The sequence below is a fragment of the Cydia pomonella genome, chromosome 12, assembly GCF_033807575.1.
Source record: "Cydia pomonella isolate Wapato2018A chromosome 12, ilCydPomo1, whole genome shotgun sequence".
Taxonomy (NCBI): Eukaryota; Metazoa; Arthropoda; class Insecta; order Lepidoptera; family Tortricidae; genus Cydia; species Cydia pomonella.
The window spans coordinates 7,994,630-8,012,006 of NC_084714.1; the positions used below are offsets into that span (position 1 = coordinate 7,994,630).

At 37.0% G+C, this 17,377-nt stretch overlaps 3 protein-coding genes across 4 annotated transcripts in view; 2 read left to right on the forward strand and 1 right to left on the reverse strand.

Moving 5' to 3' along the window:
• The first annotated feature begins 490 nt into the window (after positions 1-490).
• LOC133523398 (enoyl-CoA delta isomerase 1, mitochondrial-like) lies at positions 491-9,268 on the forward strand. The gene is made up of 4 exons (XM_061858940.1): positions 491-1,202; positions 7,324-7,470; positions 7,913-8,125; positions 8,625-9,268. Exons 1-4 carry the CDS (start codon positions 966-968, stop codon positions 8,940-8,942), a joined length of 915 nt encoding a protein of 304 aa, XP_061714924.1. The 5' UTR covers positions 491-965; the 3' UTR covers positions 8,943-9,268.
• A 39-nt stretch (positions 9,269-9,307) lies between these two features.
• On the reverse strand, positions 9,308-16,239 carry LOC133523397 (dynein regulatory complex subunit 3-like). Its single transcript, XM_061858939.1, has 9 exons — positions 15,877-16,239; positions 15,176-15,543; positions 14,583-14,755; positions 13,912-14,121; positions 12,925-13,065; positions 11,863-12,064; positions 11,419-11,604; positions 10,808-10,947; positions 9,308-9,487 (listed from the first exon to the last, which is right to left on the reverse strand). Exons 1-9 carry the CDS (start codon positions 15,992-15,994, stop codon positions 9,343-9,345), a joined length of 1,683 nt encoding a protein of 560 aa, XP_061714923.1. The 5' UTR covers positions 15,995-16,239; the 3' UTR covers positions 9,308-9,342.
• A 603-nt stretch (positions 16,240-16,842) lies between these two features.
• The window catches only part of LOC133523399 (TOM1-like protein 2), a 28,767-nt gene continuing 28,232 nt past the window's right edge, over positions 16,843-17,377 (forward strand). For both annotated transcript variants that reach the window (XM_061858941.1, XM_061858942.1), the window contains exon 1: positions 16,843-16,989. In XM_061858941.1, the coding sequence (XP_061714925.1) occupies positions 16,935-16,989 (55 nt within the window). In that variant the 5' untranslated portion in view covers positions 16,843-16,934. The remainder of the gene's footprint in view (positions 16,990-17,377) is intronic.

A 17,377-nucleotide genomic window follows, 5' to 3' on the forward strand; every position in this document is an offset into this window, starting at 1 on the left:
TTGGCACCCCTATAGATCTCAATTATTTTGCCGGCGAAGTCGACAACGACGCATTTTCTTAATATTGAACTTGGCTCTCATTTCAAATTAATGTTTTTGATGGGATACTATTACTTGTTTGGACAGTTATTATTAATATTCATCATAGTTGATTTGGAAACTAAAATTCATTTTTTTACTATTATAAATTGCTTAGTGTGTAATCAAGTGTAATAATAATAATAATTCAGCCTATATACGTCCCACTGCTGGGCACAGGCCTCCTCTCATGCGCGAGAGGGCTGAGGGAAAATCAAGTGTAAATAAAATATATTGTGTCTAGATAGTAGGAGAAAATATAAGGAAAATATAGCAAGAAGATCCACGAATTCCACCATAAATGAATTTATTGCTGTGCCCTTACAGGGTGTCACATGTATACCTATATGTTCCATTCCATCCATGCTTGTAATGTGATATGCAATAAACTATTCTATTCTATTCTATTTTAATGGTAACTACTGGAAATTATATTTTTCACCGTATACCAGTGATTACTACATAGAAAACAAGAATCAGTAGTGAGTTACCCTACCACTAATACACTTTGGTTCTAACTATACCTACTAAGTTTTTTATTAGTTCTTCCCAGTAGTAAAAAGTGAGAAAAATTTATCTGCTTGTTACCAGTGGCAACAACTTGGTGGTAATGGTAATAAGTAATAACTGGGAACAACCCTAATGATCTATTAAATCAACGTTAATATACTTAATAAAAAGTCAAGGGTATTGGCAGATAATACCATTCTGAATTGTTAAGCTGAAAAACCATTTAGTAGTAAAATTGGCAGGCAGAACTCATTCAGATTATGGATAAGATATCTGTGAGGCAAAGATATTATTAAGCCATGTAATAAAAATTCAAGGATATTGGCAGATAACACCAATGTATTTTAGTAAAAGTTCAATTTAGTCTATTCTGCACCATGTTGGCTTTGAGACCACTAGTCAGGCTTGCAACTAGATTGCCAAGATGTCGCCTTATGTCAGCATCAGCTGGATCCGCTGGTCCGATGGTAGATGTCACCGACGACGAGGGTATCGCTGTGATGACGCTACAGAGAGCGCCGGTCAACAGCTTCAACCTGGAACTACTGCAAGCTATCAGCACAGCACTCGATGATGTGGTGAAAAACAAACCTAAAGGCATGATTTTGACTTCTGTAAGTTTGTATACTTTTTATTTTCACTTAAGTACCAAGACAATTTCACTGCACATCCCTTGCGTGCATACTTAAGTACTAAGTACCTGGGCGACCGAGCTTTGCTCGGTTATAACTATTTATTGTAATATGGTGGTGTATAGGTGATAATCTTAACTACATTTTTTTACTAAATTAAACTTGTCTAAAACAATAAAAATTAAAAAATTATATATAAACTTGAACATATAAAAAAAAAAACAAAAGTTAGTCACCGGGCGAGATTCGAACCCGTAACACTCGTTTAGCAGTCCGCGTCTTAACCCGATGGACCAGTGGCCGGCAACACGAAATTAGCGACCATATTCTGCGTCGACAGAAAAACGCATGAAAACTCGAAAACACGCGTTTTCCCAAACATAAGAATAATCTAGATAGATTGTATACCCCCAAAAACCCCCATATACGAAATTTCAGCGAAATCGTTAGAGCCGTTTCCGAGATCACAGAAATATATATATATATATATATATATACAACAATTGCTCGTTTAAAGGTATAAGATATGTAAATATAATTTGTATACTTGCAGGAATAATCCAAGAGCCTACCGCGAACACCGAAGTTCGCTAATTGCGGACATCTTTCTCTTTTAATCCAATTACAGCAATTAGCGAACTTCGGTGCTCTCGGTAGTAAGCCTGGGTGCTTAGCCAACCATCCAACATGCCAATCGTTACCGCTCCATCCATAGCATAGCGTAGTCATCTCTCTCTGTCACACTTCCTTATTAGTGCGATAGTGACAATTGCGTTTCGTTCGCTACAGAGCGTAAACAATTGGCAAGTTGGCTACGCACCCCAATAGCAAGTCAGGCAAGTGAGGCAAGTCAAAGTGGGAAGTAGAAAATGTTGGCAAATTTAAAAATGTAGGCGCGTGGTGTTACTCGAACTTTGCTCGATTTTTTAAATGCATACTTTTTCTATAGGCCACGCAACGAATGCCTAAAAAAACCGGTTAAGAGCCCGGTTACGATTTTGCTCTAAAATCGTAAATGTAAAATTGATAGATTTAAAAAAAATCATTACTAATTAGTGAGTCTGTTTTAAAAAAATATATATTAAAATGAAAGATAACAAGACGTGCTAATAGAAACCAGTAGGTACTTGTTATTTCTAATAGTTAACAAAAGGTGTACAATTTCATGCGCTAAATTTATCCATTTGACATTTTTGCGACTAAAATCGATAACGGCCTCTTAGTGCGAGTTGGTTTACCTCGCGCACCGAGAGTTGCGTACAAACTTTCAATTTTCTCATGTAACTATAATCACTAAAGACTTGAACAGGAGTACCTATACTAAGAATAATTGTGTACAGCGCCATCTAATTAGCTAACTAATTTGCGCGACCTGTATACGTACATACAGTTGTTGGTTTTTCAGGGATAATTCTTTATCATGTGAACCGATTTCAACAATTATTGTTGCAGTATAATAAACACCCGCAAACGCAAATTAATTTATAAAATGTTTTTTATTATTAAAAGTTATCAAGATAGAGGTCTGATTTTATTTTTCCTACAATATTTATGATAATATTATTATTATATAAAAAATTCATTTGAAATTGACTTTGAAATTTTGGCCCCTCTTTATATTGGGCATTTTCCATAATTAATATAAAATAAAATTACACTTCCAATGTGTCTGGGTTAGCGTTGTTCATTACTATTCCAAATTTCAAATCGATAGCTTAGGGATCATCCATTAATTACATCACACGTTTAAGGGGAGGGAGGGGTTCAAGAAAATGTGACATGTTGTGACAAGGGGGAGGGGGGAGTCACAAACTTTGTGACGTCACTTTAACTTCATCAGTATTTTGTTTCATTTTTTTTATTCGATGTAGAGTTAAATAACAAGTTTTTGGAACGATAATAATAGTAATAAATAATAAAATGCTTTATTGCACACTACAAAAAAATGGTACAAATTATGTAAAGGTATAAATATGTAGGTAACAAAAGGCGGACTTATCGTTAAACAGCGATCTCTTCCAGACAACCTTAGATAGTGAAATGGCGAACATAATCAAGTTATAATCGTTTTATGTGATTAATTTTCTTTCCTAATCGGTTTTGTGTTATAATTACCTACTAATATTTCCTTTGTCAAAAATATTTTGATAAAATACCAATAGTACCTAATTCGCTTCGCCGATTTTGTTGAAAAAATTGCCAAAAATGTGATGTCACACCGGGGGGAGGGGTTTGCCAAATGTGACCAAGTGTGACAAGGAGGGGGAGAGGGGTCAAAAAACCTAGAAATTCGTGTGATGTAATTAATGGATGACCCCTTAAGTAGTTCTCGAGATATTTAGCAGAGTGATAGACGGACGGACGGACGGACAGAGTCGAGATGCGAAACATTTACAGACGGACAGAGTAGTACCATAATGGTTCCTTTTTAGGGTTCCGTAGCCAAATGGCATAAAACGGAACCCTTATAGTTTCGCCATGTCCGTCTGTCTGTCTGTCTGTCTGTCTGTCTGAGGCTTTGCTCCGTGGTCGTTAGTGCTAGAAAGCTGAAATTTGGCATGGATATATAAATCAATAAAGCCGACAAAGTCGTACAATAAAATCTAAAAATTTAATTTTTTTTAGGGTACCTCCCCTACACGTAAAGTGGGGGTGAATTTTTTTTTCGCTTCAACCCTAGAGTGTGGGGTATCGTTGGAAAGGTCTTTCAAAACTAATAGGGGTTTTCAAGAAACATTTTTTGATAAAGTGAATATATTCTGAGATAATCGCTCCGAAAGAAAAAAAAAATGTGTCCCCCCCCCTCTAACTTTTGAACCATAGGTCCAAAAAATATGAAAAAAATCGTGGAAGTAGAGCTTAAGAAAGACATTAAATGAAAACTATAGCGGACATGATCAGTTTAGCTGTTTTTGAGTTATCGCAAAAAGTTTTCCCTTCATAGTAAAAAGACTTACTTTAATTAGGTACTGATTATGCAAATTTGCCTGTTTGTTTAACTCGGGTGAAAGGTACCGTTTCATCCCTTGGTTAACAATTTACTATACTTTAAGCTCCAGTTTAGCTTATTTTGACGGAAGAGTAACTACGGAACCCTACACTGAGCGTGGCCCGACATGCTCTTGGCCGGTTATTATTATGTTTTAGTTCGGAACCTTTAAAAATGATATATTCTATAGATACTAAAAACTTGTTTTATAAGTAAATCAATGCTACAGTTGTATATTATGTACTTGATTTAACATGTTATAGATTATAATAATAACATAGGTATCCCTTAAAATAATTTAAATGGTTCTATGCATTTATTAAAAAAAAAATTCTATTAAGTAATATTTATTAGTTATTAGTTTCAATCCGGAGGTCGTGGGTTCAAATCCTGGCTCGTGCCAATGAGTTTTTCGGAAATTATGTACGAAATATCATTTGATATTTACCACTAGCTTTTCGGTGAAGGAAAACATCGTGAGGAAACCTGCATACATCTGCGAAGAAATTCAAAGGTGTATGTGAAGTCCCCAATCCGCATTGGGCTAGCGTGGGGACTATAGCCCGAGCCCTCTCGCGCATGAGAGGAGGCCTGTGCCCAGCAGTGGGACGTATATAGGCTGAATTATTATTATTATTAATATTTATTAGTAAAGTTGATATTAATTATGTTTCTGTCTATTTATATTATAATAAAATTATAAATAATACCTAATAAGAGCACGAAACCAAAACATTTTCAATACAATTCTGACACATCAAATGCATCTCGAAGAATACGGCCTCAGGGAAGCCAATTTTCATGGTACACGATCATAAGTTTCGCGGACTTAGGGGTGTCAGTGTTATCATACCTTCTGGGAAAATGGGAGTTTCTTTTCTCGTAAAAATTCCGTACCATAAAGGTTCCTTTTGTACCTTTTTGGTACGGAACCCTAAAAAGTTATAGAGGGAAATACTTGGAACACAATTTTTGACTTCGTGACTTTGTTTGGACTAGTTAGGACTTAGGAGGTGAACATATAAAAAATCCCAGCCGTAGCCCTCGAGCCGGGGGGAGATGAGGGTTTGAAGGTCCTATATTTCGGTTTTTCGCTTGTATCTCGGAAACTATCCGTTTTGGCGACATGAACGAAGAATCAGGCAGTTTATAGAAGAATCAGGCAGTTTACTGACGTGGAGACAGCTCGCCTAGTTTACTTCAGTTACTTTCACAGTATTATGTCTTATGGCATACTGGTGTGGGGCAAAGCAGCTGAAATAGAAACCATCTTCGTTCTTCAGAAGAGGGCAATCAGATCCATTTATAACATGGCTTCTCGTGACTCACTGAGAGAACGATTCAAGGAAATAGATATTCTCACAGTAGCTTCACAATACATACTAGATGTGATAATGTATACGCATAAGAATATAAAGTCCTTTAAGAAACTGTCTAATATCCATAGTTATAATACGCGAAATAAACATAAGATAGTAGTCTCCAAGTTTCGTCTACAGAAAGTTAAAAAATCGTTCATGGGAAACTGTGTAACATTTTATAACAAAGTACCCTTAGAGGCATGGAACCTGCCCTATACTTCATTCAAGCAATACGTCAAAAATGCACTTCTCAAAAAGGGATACTATAAAATAGATGACTACTTGGGAGACACGGAATCATGGCCAAGTATCCAGTCTCAAAAGCTGTAATAGTTTTGCGTGCAGTGTCCCGGAGAGGCATATGGCGCTGTTGTTTCTAGCTGTTCAACCTTATGTATTAATGTTTGTTATGTTTTAGTTATTTTGATGATGACATTGACATATTAAATAAATAGTAGTTATGTATTCTGTAGAACTAGTTTTAAGATTGTTAGCTTAACAGTCTCTTGACGTGAAATATGTATTTCATAAAAAAAATTATTTTTTTTATTCTTTGACCTTTACACCTCCAAATCTTATTATTGTGTATTATTATTTTTCTCAGACCGTGGGGACCTTATACATCTCCAAACTTAATGTATTAACCGTGGAGACTATACGTCTCTGTCATATTGTATAATATACTTGACTTGGTACATACTAGTTATGTACAGAATGTAGCATTAGTTTATGAGACTGCTAGTTTAACAGTCCAGACGCGGTTTATTTATTTAGTATAAATTTTATTTTGACACTTGGAGAGACTTTACACCTCCAAATTTTATTAATATTAGTACTCTGACATTGGGGACCTTTTACATCTCCAGATTTAATGTGTTTTTAACCATAGAGACTATACATCTCTATTGTATTGTAGTAATTATTTATTTTAAGATTATTATAATGTAATGTTTACCCAGGTATTGGCTGTTGTATTTATAAAATGTTGTTATGTATTTTTCATGTCACTATAAATGTTGTATTGACTTGTAAAAGAGCCCTTGAGGCCTACTTGCAGAATAAAATTTTGAATTTTGAACACTTATTAGGTGTATAAAATGAAAGCTGATTAAATTTTCTTTAGTTTTATTCAGTCAAGTATTTCAATATAATATATCCTGTATAGTTTTCGAGACATCCACTGACCGCTCTTGAAAGTCTGTAATTTTGGAAAAAAACATTTTTGCCGCACATTTTTTGACCGAATAACTCTTCAACCATGCACCCAAAAAATGCAAGCAAAAGGGTTGTAGAGCAGTAAATTCCGTTCAATAATATATTAACTAAGCAGTTTCAGTGTTGAGCGTGAAATCTGAAGTTTTGCGACTAATGAATCTTTCAATTTCTACCATTCACACACAATGTATTGGCCGAATTAAAACTTGTAGCAAATTTAATCAGCTTTCATTTTGTATGAGTGCTCGTGTCGTTAGAACGGATAGTTTCCGAGATATAAGCGAAAAACCAAAAAATGGGACCTTCAAACACCCCCTCTCCCCGACTCTTATATTTAATATTTTCACCTCTTAAGCTCCTACCTAGTCCATAGTTACAAAGTAAAAAATTGCATTCCAAAGCATTTCCCTCTACTTATATTATACACCTTTTCGTTGATTGGCCAACAACTGACAAATTGACCAAAGACAGCGTAATATGGCTTACACAAATGGCGCGAAAGTGAAGCGAAGTTTTTTTTTGTTTGGAACATTTTTAGGCATTACCAACTGTGTTTTCGGCTGGTATCGATATCACGGAGATTTACAAGCCTGAAATACAAAGGCTCCAACAGTTCGGGACTACTTTTCAGGACGTCTGGATCAAACTATTTGGGTTTCCGTTTGCAACAGCGGCGGCCATAAACGTAAGTTACTTGTAGTTTACTGGTATTAGAGCGCAGACCCAAAACCTTACCTGAAATTAAAAATATATACATTTCGCGTTGGCTTGAGTGCTGTATTTAATCTTCCAATAGCAAAACAAAATCGACTAGATATATCGTCCCGGATTATCGTTTGTTACGCACCGCACGCATTCTCTCATAAAGGCATTGTCTGACGCACCAAAGTTGCGTGCATTTTTATTGGAAGGCGGAATTTGGAGTAGGCATATGTTACAAATAGAAAATACAAAATTCTTTATTTCATAATAAAATATATTTTTGTGATACAGGGGATGGAGCCACCCGGTAAGCAAAACAATGCTTGTGTTGGGAGGCACCCACTCTTCCCTAGATTTAACTTGGGTTGGCTTCCCTTTTGAATTTCCATAACATTACATACCCTATATAACCATTCATATCACAGGGCCACGCACCAGCCGGCGGTTGCCTCCTAGCCATGGCCTGCGAATATCGCATCATGGTCTCTGGCAAATACACTCTCGGCCTTAACGAGACCGCTCTCGGCATCGTCGCCAACGATTGGTTCATGGATACTATGTGCCACACCATTGGAATAAGAAACACCGAGCTAGCGCTTACCACGGGAAAAATGTTCACCGTTGATGAAGCTTTAGAAGTAAGTGTCCCTACCTACCTATTGTCCAATCATATCTGGCACATAATCGAATGCTGCATATCGCGCATATGCCGTAAACCGACTAGCACACCGAAGACCCTAATCGTAAACTCCTTTACCTGATATTATCATCCGATTTTCTCGGGTGCGACTTTTTGTGCGAGAGTGTGTTTCATTAGCGTGAGGTGTGCAAAATCTTTTAGGATTACTTTCTTGATGATACAAACACAGATACACACATATACACACACACACACACACACACGCACACATACATATAAGCTCTGTCTACAGATAGGCTCTCTCGCAAAGTTGTCGTCTCGTCGTAGCCATCATTGCGCCTCTGAAAGAGCTACCGTGGGCTTTTAATGAGGGAAAAATTTCTATTGGCCAAGGCGATGTAGTAAATAAACAAAAGATTAATTTACGTTTAACATCTAGGTGTTACGTTTTTAAAAATAAATAAGTACTTACATTTAAAAAAATATTATTTTTCCAGGTTGGCCTCATTGATGAAGCAGCATCCGATAAGGCTGATGCTATAGACAAATGTAAGAAATTCCTAAAAAGATTCGACAATATTCCTCCTTCAGCCCGCACTTTGACTAAACTAAGAATACGGCGGGGACCTTTAGCGAATATGAAAAAGAATCGTCACGAAGACATTGCTGAAACGCTTGAATATGCGCTGAACCCAGAAGTGCACGAAGGATTAGATATATATATGCAAAAGTTAAAGGCAAAGGCAGCCAAGTACAATTCTGTTGTAAAAAGGGACAGCAAATTACTAAAAACATCGACGATGTATTTACCATAACCCACTACCATTTTGTCATAAGATGGAGAAATGTCGACCTCCGTTATGAAATGAATGAAATATAGAGGATATCAAAACGTTAGAGCAGGACTAAGATAACTCTGCAACGATTTTCTAGCCCAAATCTTGGAAGTGTTATCATAAATGTCAAATGTTTATGAAATTTTTAGTATTTATAACACTTCCACGCTCTGTACTAAAAAATCGCTGTGGAGTTATCTGGGTCTAACTCTAGTAAAAGAAATTGTCGCGAAGCAGAACCATCACGGTAAAAAGATGGCTCAGTAATTCAAAATTAAATTTGTGTGGCCGTACATGGGTACTTACAGTATCATGATGTTATATGTGTTATTAAAATATACAAGTTTAATAATACAAACATATTGTATATTTTATAAAGTTAAAATTCATCCCCTAACAACGCTGCAGTCTCTGGGTCGACGTTTTCTGAAAGCTGCATTTGCATATCGGTCCATTCCTCTCTTTGGTTGTCTATGTAATAGTTTATTTCGAGGATCCGGTCTCTATTTCGTTTCACTTCGTTTCTGTAAGAGATAAGCGGTATTTTTTTTTAAATATTTTTTTTTTATCTGAATTGAGCCATAAAACTGTGAGGGCCTGTATTTTGCGCACAGGGGACTGACCAGTTTCATTGGCCGAAAACTCGGTCGATATACAGCACGCGGGTGACTCCCCGCAGGATGTAAGGTGGTATTGCCGACTAGTGAAAGTCTTGCTCGTAATGGCATGCGTTGTGGAAATCTCCGGCACCCCGCATACATGCCCTATCGACCAATGAAAACAGTTTCTCAAATGCGGGCCCTATGGCATGCTTTATGGAAATCTACCGCACCCCGCATACGGGCCTTATCGACCAATGAAACTGAGCCATAAGGCTTGGAGGGAGGATATCTAACTATAATTATCTAATTAATCAATGGTGGCGATGGCATTGTCCATGAGCTTCCATGCTAGCCTTGTAAGTTGTAAGTGAAATAAGTAGCTTTGCCTCATTATTTTTGTTTACCAAATTTGAGGTCTAAATAGATAAGTTGAATAGACAAAGACCGTTCGCTGCAGTACCTAGTACCTACACTTAGGAGCAAAACTGTCCCAATAGTAGCATATTAGTAGAATGTGGTGAAGTTGATGTCGATCGAGGGGAGGGGCACATGATTAATACATAACAGTACTCCTTGAAATTTTCTACAAATCCGCCTTACATATGATGTACTTGGCATTTACGGTTATTTTGTCATTTCGAATCGAAAAGTAGAAAAAAACACATTTTTATTTTTTCCAATATTTTTATTACCTCCTATGGAAACTATAAAATCTTCTGCCACTGTAAAATCATCATGAAATTGTTTTGATGAGGCATATTTTTGAAGTTAAGTATTTTTAGGTGACTTATAATTCGGTGCAAAATTGTACCATTAAAAACAGCCATAGAAAGTGTCTGTTAGTTTAGTCCACTGTTAAAGACGACTCTCATTCTGCCAATCCTAGAAACCTATGTTCACGATTTAAACAGTTAATACCCAGCGATTCTGTTAATACCTCATTTTAGAGAGGCTATTTCTTAATTATGTATGGCTCCCTATTTAGTTTTTATAGGAGGAACATAGAAATATTGGAAAAAATAAAAATGTGTTTTTTTTTCTACTTTTCGATTCGAAATTACAAAATAACCGTAAATGCCAAGTACATCATATTTTAAGCCGTTTTTTAGAAAATTTCAAGGAGTACTGTTATGTATTAACCATGTGCCCCTCCCCTTGATCGACATCAACTTCTCCACATTCTACTAATATGGTACTATTGGGACAGTTTTGCTCCTAAGTGTAGCTAGGGTAGAGACTTACTCATTAGTCCCCTGCACGAGGTCGTCTCGCCACTGATTGGCGCGAGTCATCAGACGATCTTCACGATCGTCTATAAAACGGCTGTGATTGTCAGAGGATTGAGCAACTAGGTTCATCATCGCGTCTCTGTCCATCATAATCTGAAAATGTTTTTGTTAGATAATACACTCAGCTTTTCAAATTTTTGTTGAATGTATCAATAGCACTTACAGCCATAACATATTTGTGATCAATTCGTGATATTATACATTTATTTATCGGAGATCGGATAGTAGTCCGAATAGCAGCACACCAAACAAAAGTTCGCAAATTGCGTGCATCTTTCTCTGTCACTCTAATTACGCCTTTATTGGGGTAAAAGGTACCCGAAATTTAGAATTTTGGCTGTCGATCGAATTAAGCGTACCACATACACCTTCGTAGGTCGACAAAAATACTAACTTCATATCCCCAAATAAAATAAACGGTGTCTCGAATCTGCTGTTCCCTTGAATCTCATTCCAGCCACCAAGAATTGCGAAAAATTTCACAGCAACTTTGTAATGATCTCCATAATGTTGATATTGTTGACTAGACTATTGATTCCTTAGGATATTACTTCTTAAACTTACCTCAAACAACTCCGGGGGAGCGTCGCCCAACATTACTTTGTTCCCTAACAACTTGGAGAGCGTCTCAAATTGCCTCATGGACCAAACGCCTTCGATTTCACGCCACGCACCGAAAGCATTTCGAGATACTTCCAGTAGCTTTGTGACCTTCTCTGTCATGTTTACGGAGAATTGCGTTCGTGACTCCTATGAGGATAAAATATAGTAAACCTGAATCCAATATCAGTTTCAGCAGCTAAACATGTAAGCTCCGTATTTATCTATCGTCAAAAGTCGCTACATTACAAATGCGTACATTGATGCAAACATAGAGGTAAAGTATAATATTGGAAACAAATTAAGATACCTTCCCCTACACATACACGTGGATGATCTTCGCGTTCTTAAGGTAAGAATTCTCGTAAGAGCCGTAAGTGTTATTTTAATACTCGTACAAAAAATTACCTCACACTGTTCATACAGCTGCATCTCAATAGTCATAAGGGCCTTCCACAGCTCATACAGCACATCATTAAAGGTGTCACTCAAATCCATGACCCTTGGCTCCAGTTGGTCGATGGTTGCCTCCTTAGCGGTGAACTTTTCGATGATTTCCTGCATTTGTCCTGTCAGGTCGTCCTTCTTTTTTTGGTATTCAGCGATGACACTGTAAGTGGTAAAGCACATAGTAAGTACCCTGATTAGGCGCCCGTGCTTGTAGAACTCGCCTTTAAAATTCCAAGCAAGTATGAAAGGAATGTACCTAATGTACGATTTCCACCGACCGGCTGGAGTCAGGCCGCGCCGGAGCGCATTCTCAATGTGTCTTATACATTATGTATGGCAAAAACGATTAGATGGGAGTCCGTTCGGAGCAGTCCGGGTCCGCGAGGAGCTGACCAGCTTGCGGCCGTAATTTTGATCCGAAATAAAAGGAATTGGCGACAATCTCCAATTTAATCACCAATTTTAGATTTATAATGGTACCTTTTGCTTGAAAACGTCACAAATGCAAACGCGATACTTACTATCTTTCAACAAATTGATATTCTTGCGTCCGCGTAATATCGGTCATAATCGGTTGAAATTGGCGAGCCAAATAGGTGTTTGCGTCCGTGCCACCTGATGTGATCAATTTTAGTCAGATTGGCGAAAAATTATTCCCGTCTGGACTGGCTTGTACAAATGTGAAATGCGCACCGACTTTGCCCGTTGGGTGGAAATCGTACCTACTTAAGGATCGGTATCTTACGTAGATATCCCTTCTCGCTTAGGGGAAAGATGCAGATTTTGCTGATATAATAATCATAAATTATTGGATTCAATCACTGGCTACTGTATCTGGAAACACGTCAAACAGTATACAGTGGCAGGAAGACAAGAAAGGCAGACCCCGCCATGAGATGAGAATAATAATTGAGAATCGTGATAAAGATTACTAGAGTCTGTGCGGAAAGCCGAAAGTGGAATGTATGGGGACCAATTAATTCCACGGCTCTCCTCTTTTCGAACAGACTATACACTTACTCCTTGGCCCTCGCAACGCTGTCAGCCAGTGCGTTGTCTACCAACTCCCTAAAAAGTCCGATTTCATGCTGACGATCGTTGTAAGCTTCCTGAGCAAACTCCACTAGTCCTGCCATTGTTTCCACGTATTGCTCCTTGTACCTTGAAATCATTATGTGTGATATGAATATATAAAACAGCACTGTACCTAATGAAGTTATTGGATTATACCTATGAGGAAACTTTAGTTGTTTTTTTAGACTGTTTCCATATAGAAATGGTTTATCATAGACATCTCTTGCTTAAACTTCCATAAATATCTACTTAATTAGAGAAAATATATTTTTCACCACACCAACTGGTAAAGGCGCTCTTGATTGTTAAAAAAATACAGCAAATTTTGAATTGTTTCCTTATGTTAGCTGGTAGAATTGACTTTCTTTATTACGAAAAGGTAAGCATTTGACCACAATCTCACCTGATGGAAAGTGCCGATGCAGTCTAGGATGGAACATGCTTACCTAAAAGATGTCTATTCACTCTCGATTTAAAAAGATCTAAGTTATAGTGGATATAGACTTTTAAATAATATTTTTTTTATTTCGTTCATTTGAATTTGATTCGGTTTGATTTTTTTGGTATTTCATAGTTAGTATTTTCCTCGCGTTGGTGTGGTGAATAATATTTAATAGGTATATATAGGTAAAAAAAAATTTTTTTTCGCGATTTCTGAATTGGTCCCATAGTAAAAGTTGCTCAATATGACCTATGTATTCAGCCCGTAAATTATTGCAGGTGACTAAATAAACATCCTGTATTTATTAGAATATCTATTAATACGAGTAGTAGGTATCTATCAGCCACATGAGTCTTTTGTTGTGAGGCCTACCCCATCGATTACCACAAAGAAAGGTCCTGACTAGACCGCAACTAGTTATCGGCATCTTGCGGAGGACTGCCCTGCGAAGCGCTTTCCTGTCCGCGTGGTTTTTCTTTGTAAGTACTTACTCTTCATAGAATCCCAGCAGCTCGCCTCCCACTTTGAGCAGTAGGGACCCATCGGGATCCTTCTCAAACATTGATTCTAGTAATTCTGGTCCAGCCAAGTACTCCACGAAGGACATGGCGTAAAATTCTACTCGAGCGTTGTATTCTTCTCGTACAATACGCTCTTTTTCAGCCTTTTCATCTTGATCGTCTAGTTTTCGAAGTAATCCCCTGAAAGTGTCCGTTTAACCGTTTAGATTTCGCACCGTATAGAGGGGCCACTCAAACAACAAGACTGAAGAGGAAGACGACTGCTTCTCCACACAAACGTAGTCCCCATTTTCCTAAAACAACTTCCTAAAAACAAAGCCCATACAAATTTTTATATGCTCCAAAATCAATCGAAGAGGCATAGCTGTGGTTGATATACATAAAATTGTGTCAAAAATATGGTCAATAATGTTAATATCCAGAGAGGAAAATGAAGACTACGTTTTTATGGAACGGCGATTTCGCGAGGTTGTCCACTTTTACATTCACTCCATTACTTACTCACTGAATGAAACGCATCGCTGACTTGTAAAGGAACTGTGCGGATTTGATTTGTACAGGTCACTAGCTAGGTCAGTTGTGGTATAAGTAAATAAGTATCTACTTAAGTATATACTTGAAACGTTTATAATAGTCGTCACCTGAAAAGTGCAGCGCCCTTCTCTCTCTCTTCCTCCGTCACGGTCGTGTAGTCTATATACGTGACTCGTACCAATGCCGACCTGAGAAACTCATAGGTCATGGGGTCGTCGCAACACGGGTTACCCTTGAAGCTCACTGCGCGCAGGAAACGGAACTGACGGAGGTACGACATCTGAAGTATTTTAGAATTCTGATTTAGGGCTCAACAGACAGACCCCGCCTCAGACCGAAAAATAGAACTGAGACAGGGTGCCGGCAAAGGCAATGGATATAAACCAAATATTAAGGCTGAAGATTTGTAAGATGAGGATAAAGACGAGAACTTTAGGCCGATTCTGCAGATTGTATTAATTTAATATCTGTTAATTCGGATTCTCTAAATGTGATCAAGGCATTTTAAACAGTTTTAATCCTTCGGATTAATCCTAAGTACTTTTTTAGAACTACAAAAATGAAATAAATATTAGCGGGAGAATAGTTGACTTTCTTATTGGTGCAGAGGGCCTACCTGCCAAGAAAAACTATTTTATTGTTGATATTTTATATTATTTGCTCTCAGGTTTGTAGATACATTTGTTAGGTAAGTAATTACCTCTTTGTAATCTTCAATAAAATTATCGCCAATACTAAAGACAAGCAGTTTCTCTAGCTTTTCCAAATTCTCTAATTTCCTTATTCTATTATGGAATAGAGTCAAAACCTCGATGTTAACGAGTTCGTCCAAGTTTTCTATCTTCTCGATAAAATTAAAGGATAAATCTAATTCATTTAGACCAGTTAACTGTTCCAAGTTTTCAATTTTTTCAATACAATTATGTGCCAAAGTGAGTTTTCTCAGGGACGTGAGCATCCAGAGATGGTCTATGCGGAGAATGTTCTGGAATTCTAGCCGAACAATTGGAGCTTCGTCCAGATGGACACCTTCCTCGGCGAATAGACGACCAGCTTCTTCTTTAGGACCTGTGTCACAAATAATTTGAAAGCGATGAATTTAAATAATAAGATTAATAAGGTTTCGCATTTTATAAAATACCTGTAACCTGCATTAGATGTCAGTAAGTATCTATTTCTTACAGAATAGTTGGTTTATCCACTTATTACAAGTTTTGCCCTCTGCAGTGGCGGATTTGCCCTCTCGAGTAGGCCCGGGCCTAGGGCGGCAAGATATTGAACGCGGCAGTCTATACAGGAAGGTGCTCATAAAAGGGTGGCTAGTACTTAATAAGGGGCCTGGCGCCTAGGACCTAGGGCGGCCTAGGCTGCTAATCCACCACTGTTTACAGGAGAGTTTACCATATTCCAAAATGCAGCGGGTAATCATGGCATTGTCAATAACGCCAGGTTCAATGGCTGGATGGATAATTAGACTGTTCAAAGACTTTTTCTCAGTCTTTTTGTTCTCCTCTTCCATTTTAATACTTGAAACTATGACTGTGTATTGTTAAAACGGGACCATTTCATTTCACTCTTGACAAGCAATGATACTTGGATGTTTATTTACGTTACGAAAACGGGTTGCCAAGAAACGTATATTCGTCATTATATTCGTTGAAAAAGTTTTGCGAACTCGTAGATACTATATAATAAATATTATATTATAATAATCACGTTGCTACTGAAACAAATTACAAACCTTAAAATGAGAAAGAAACAAAAATAATAGGTACATATACTAAGAATTAATATTATTGCACCTGTCTGTCTGTCTTCAAACATTGCCGCCATTCTGTTTTCATGTTACGTTTAGTTCTTGCAGTGAATGCTTTGAAGTAGGTCAAAGTTGTTACTGTCAGAGGGCAAAGAGTAAAGTAAGTATGTATATTCAGAGGGCCTACCGCGAAAAATGAAAATCGAAATTTCGTTACCTGCCTTTCTATCGCTGTTCAGTATTCTTATTTTATTTATTTAAACTTTATTGCGCAAATTTACAAAAAGAGGACAAATGGCGGACTTAACGACTTGAGGCATTCTCTACCAGTCAACATTCTTGCGTTCAAGTACACTTATTTATTCATTTATTTAATTTTAATTGCTAGTAGTAGATAACTTAATGTGGATTTTCTATTTCATTGTTGAAGAAGAAACGAAACGCATTGATTTAGATGCTTAGATTTTAAGACTAACATTTCTTAAAGAAATATTATATTCAGATTTTTTTTTATTAATTTTGTAAATCGTTTTCGAAAACGCTAAAATTCAGTGACTCATTTAATATTTATAAGAAAATGTATATCAAAGTGGCCATATAACTTTCCATCCAAATGACCCTGTATTTTGACATTTCTGCGTTTTGCAGTGACAAGTGAAATCAGTGAAACCTTTTTTGATAAATATTCAAGAAATCCTTTAAAATGTCCTTTTTTGGTGTAGGAAATCCGTTTTCTACGCCGGTTGGCCAGAAGATAGGTAACTATTTAATCCTCTACAATATCACTTTATAGGACACATCTCTCAGAAGTGTTTTAAAGATCAGTGTCCTTTCCTTTTTGTTGCGCACTATTTATCAGGAAAATACAAATTTCTCTTTGTCATAGGATGATTTGTTTATTTATTATGACGTTTAGAAATAAAAAGTTACTGAAAAGTGTATTGTTATTGCTCTAGAAACGTAACTGTTTAACATATAAATAACTCGCATAGGTGCTGATAACTTTGACCCACGTTAATTGATTGATGTAGATGTTATAACGGCTTAATTAGATGATATGCCGATTCACATCTTCAATAATGAAAACATGTAATAATTGCACAACTATAAACCAAACAAATTAATTTCAAGATTACTACATAGCTT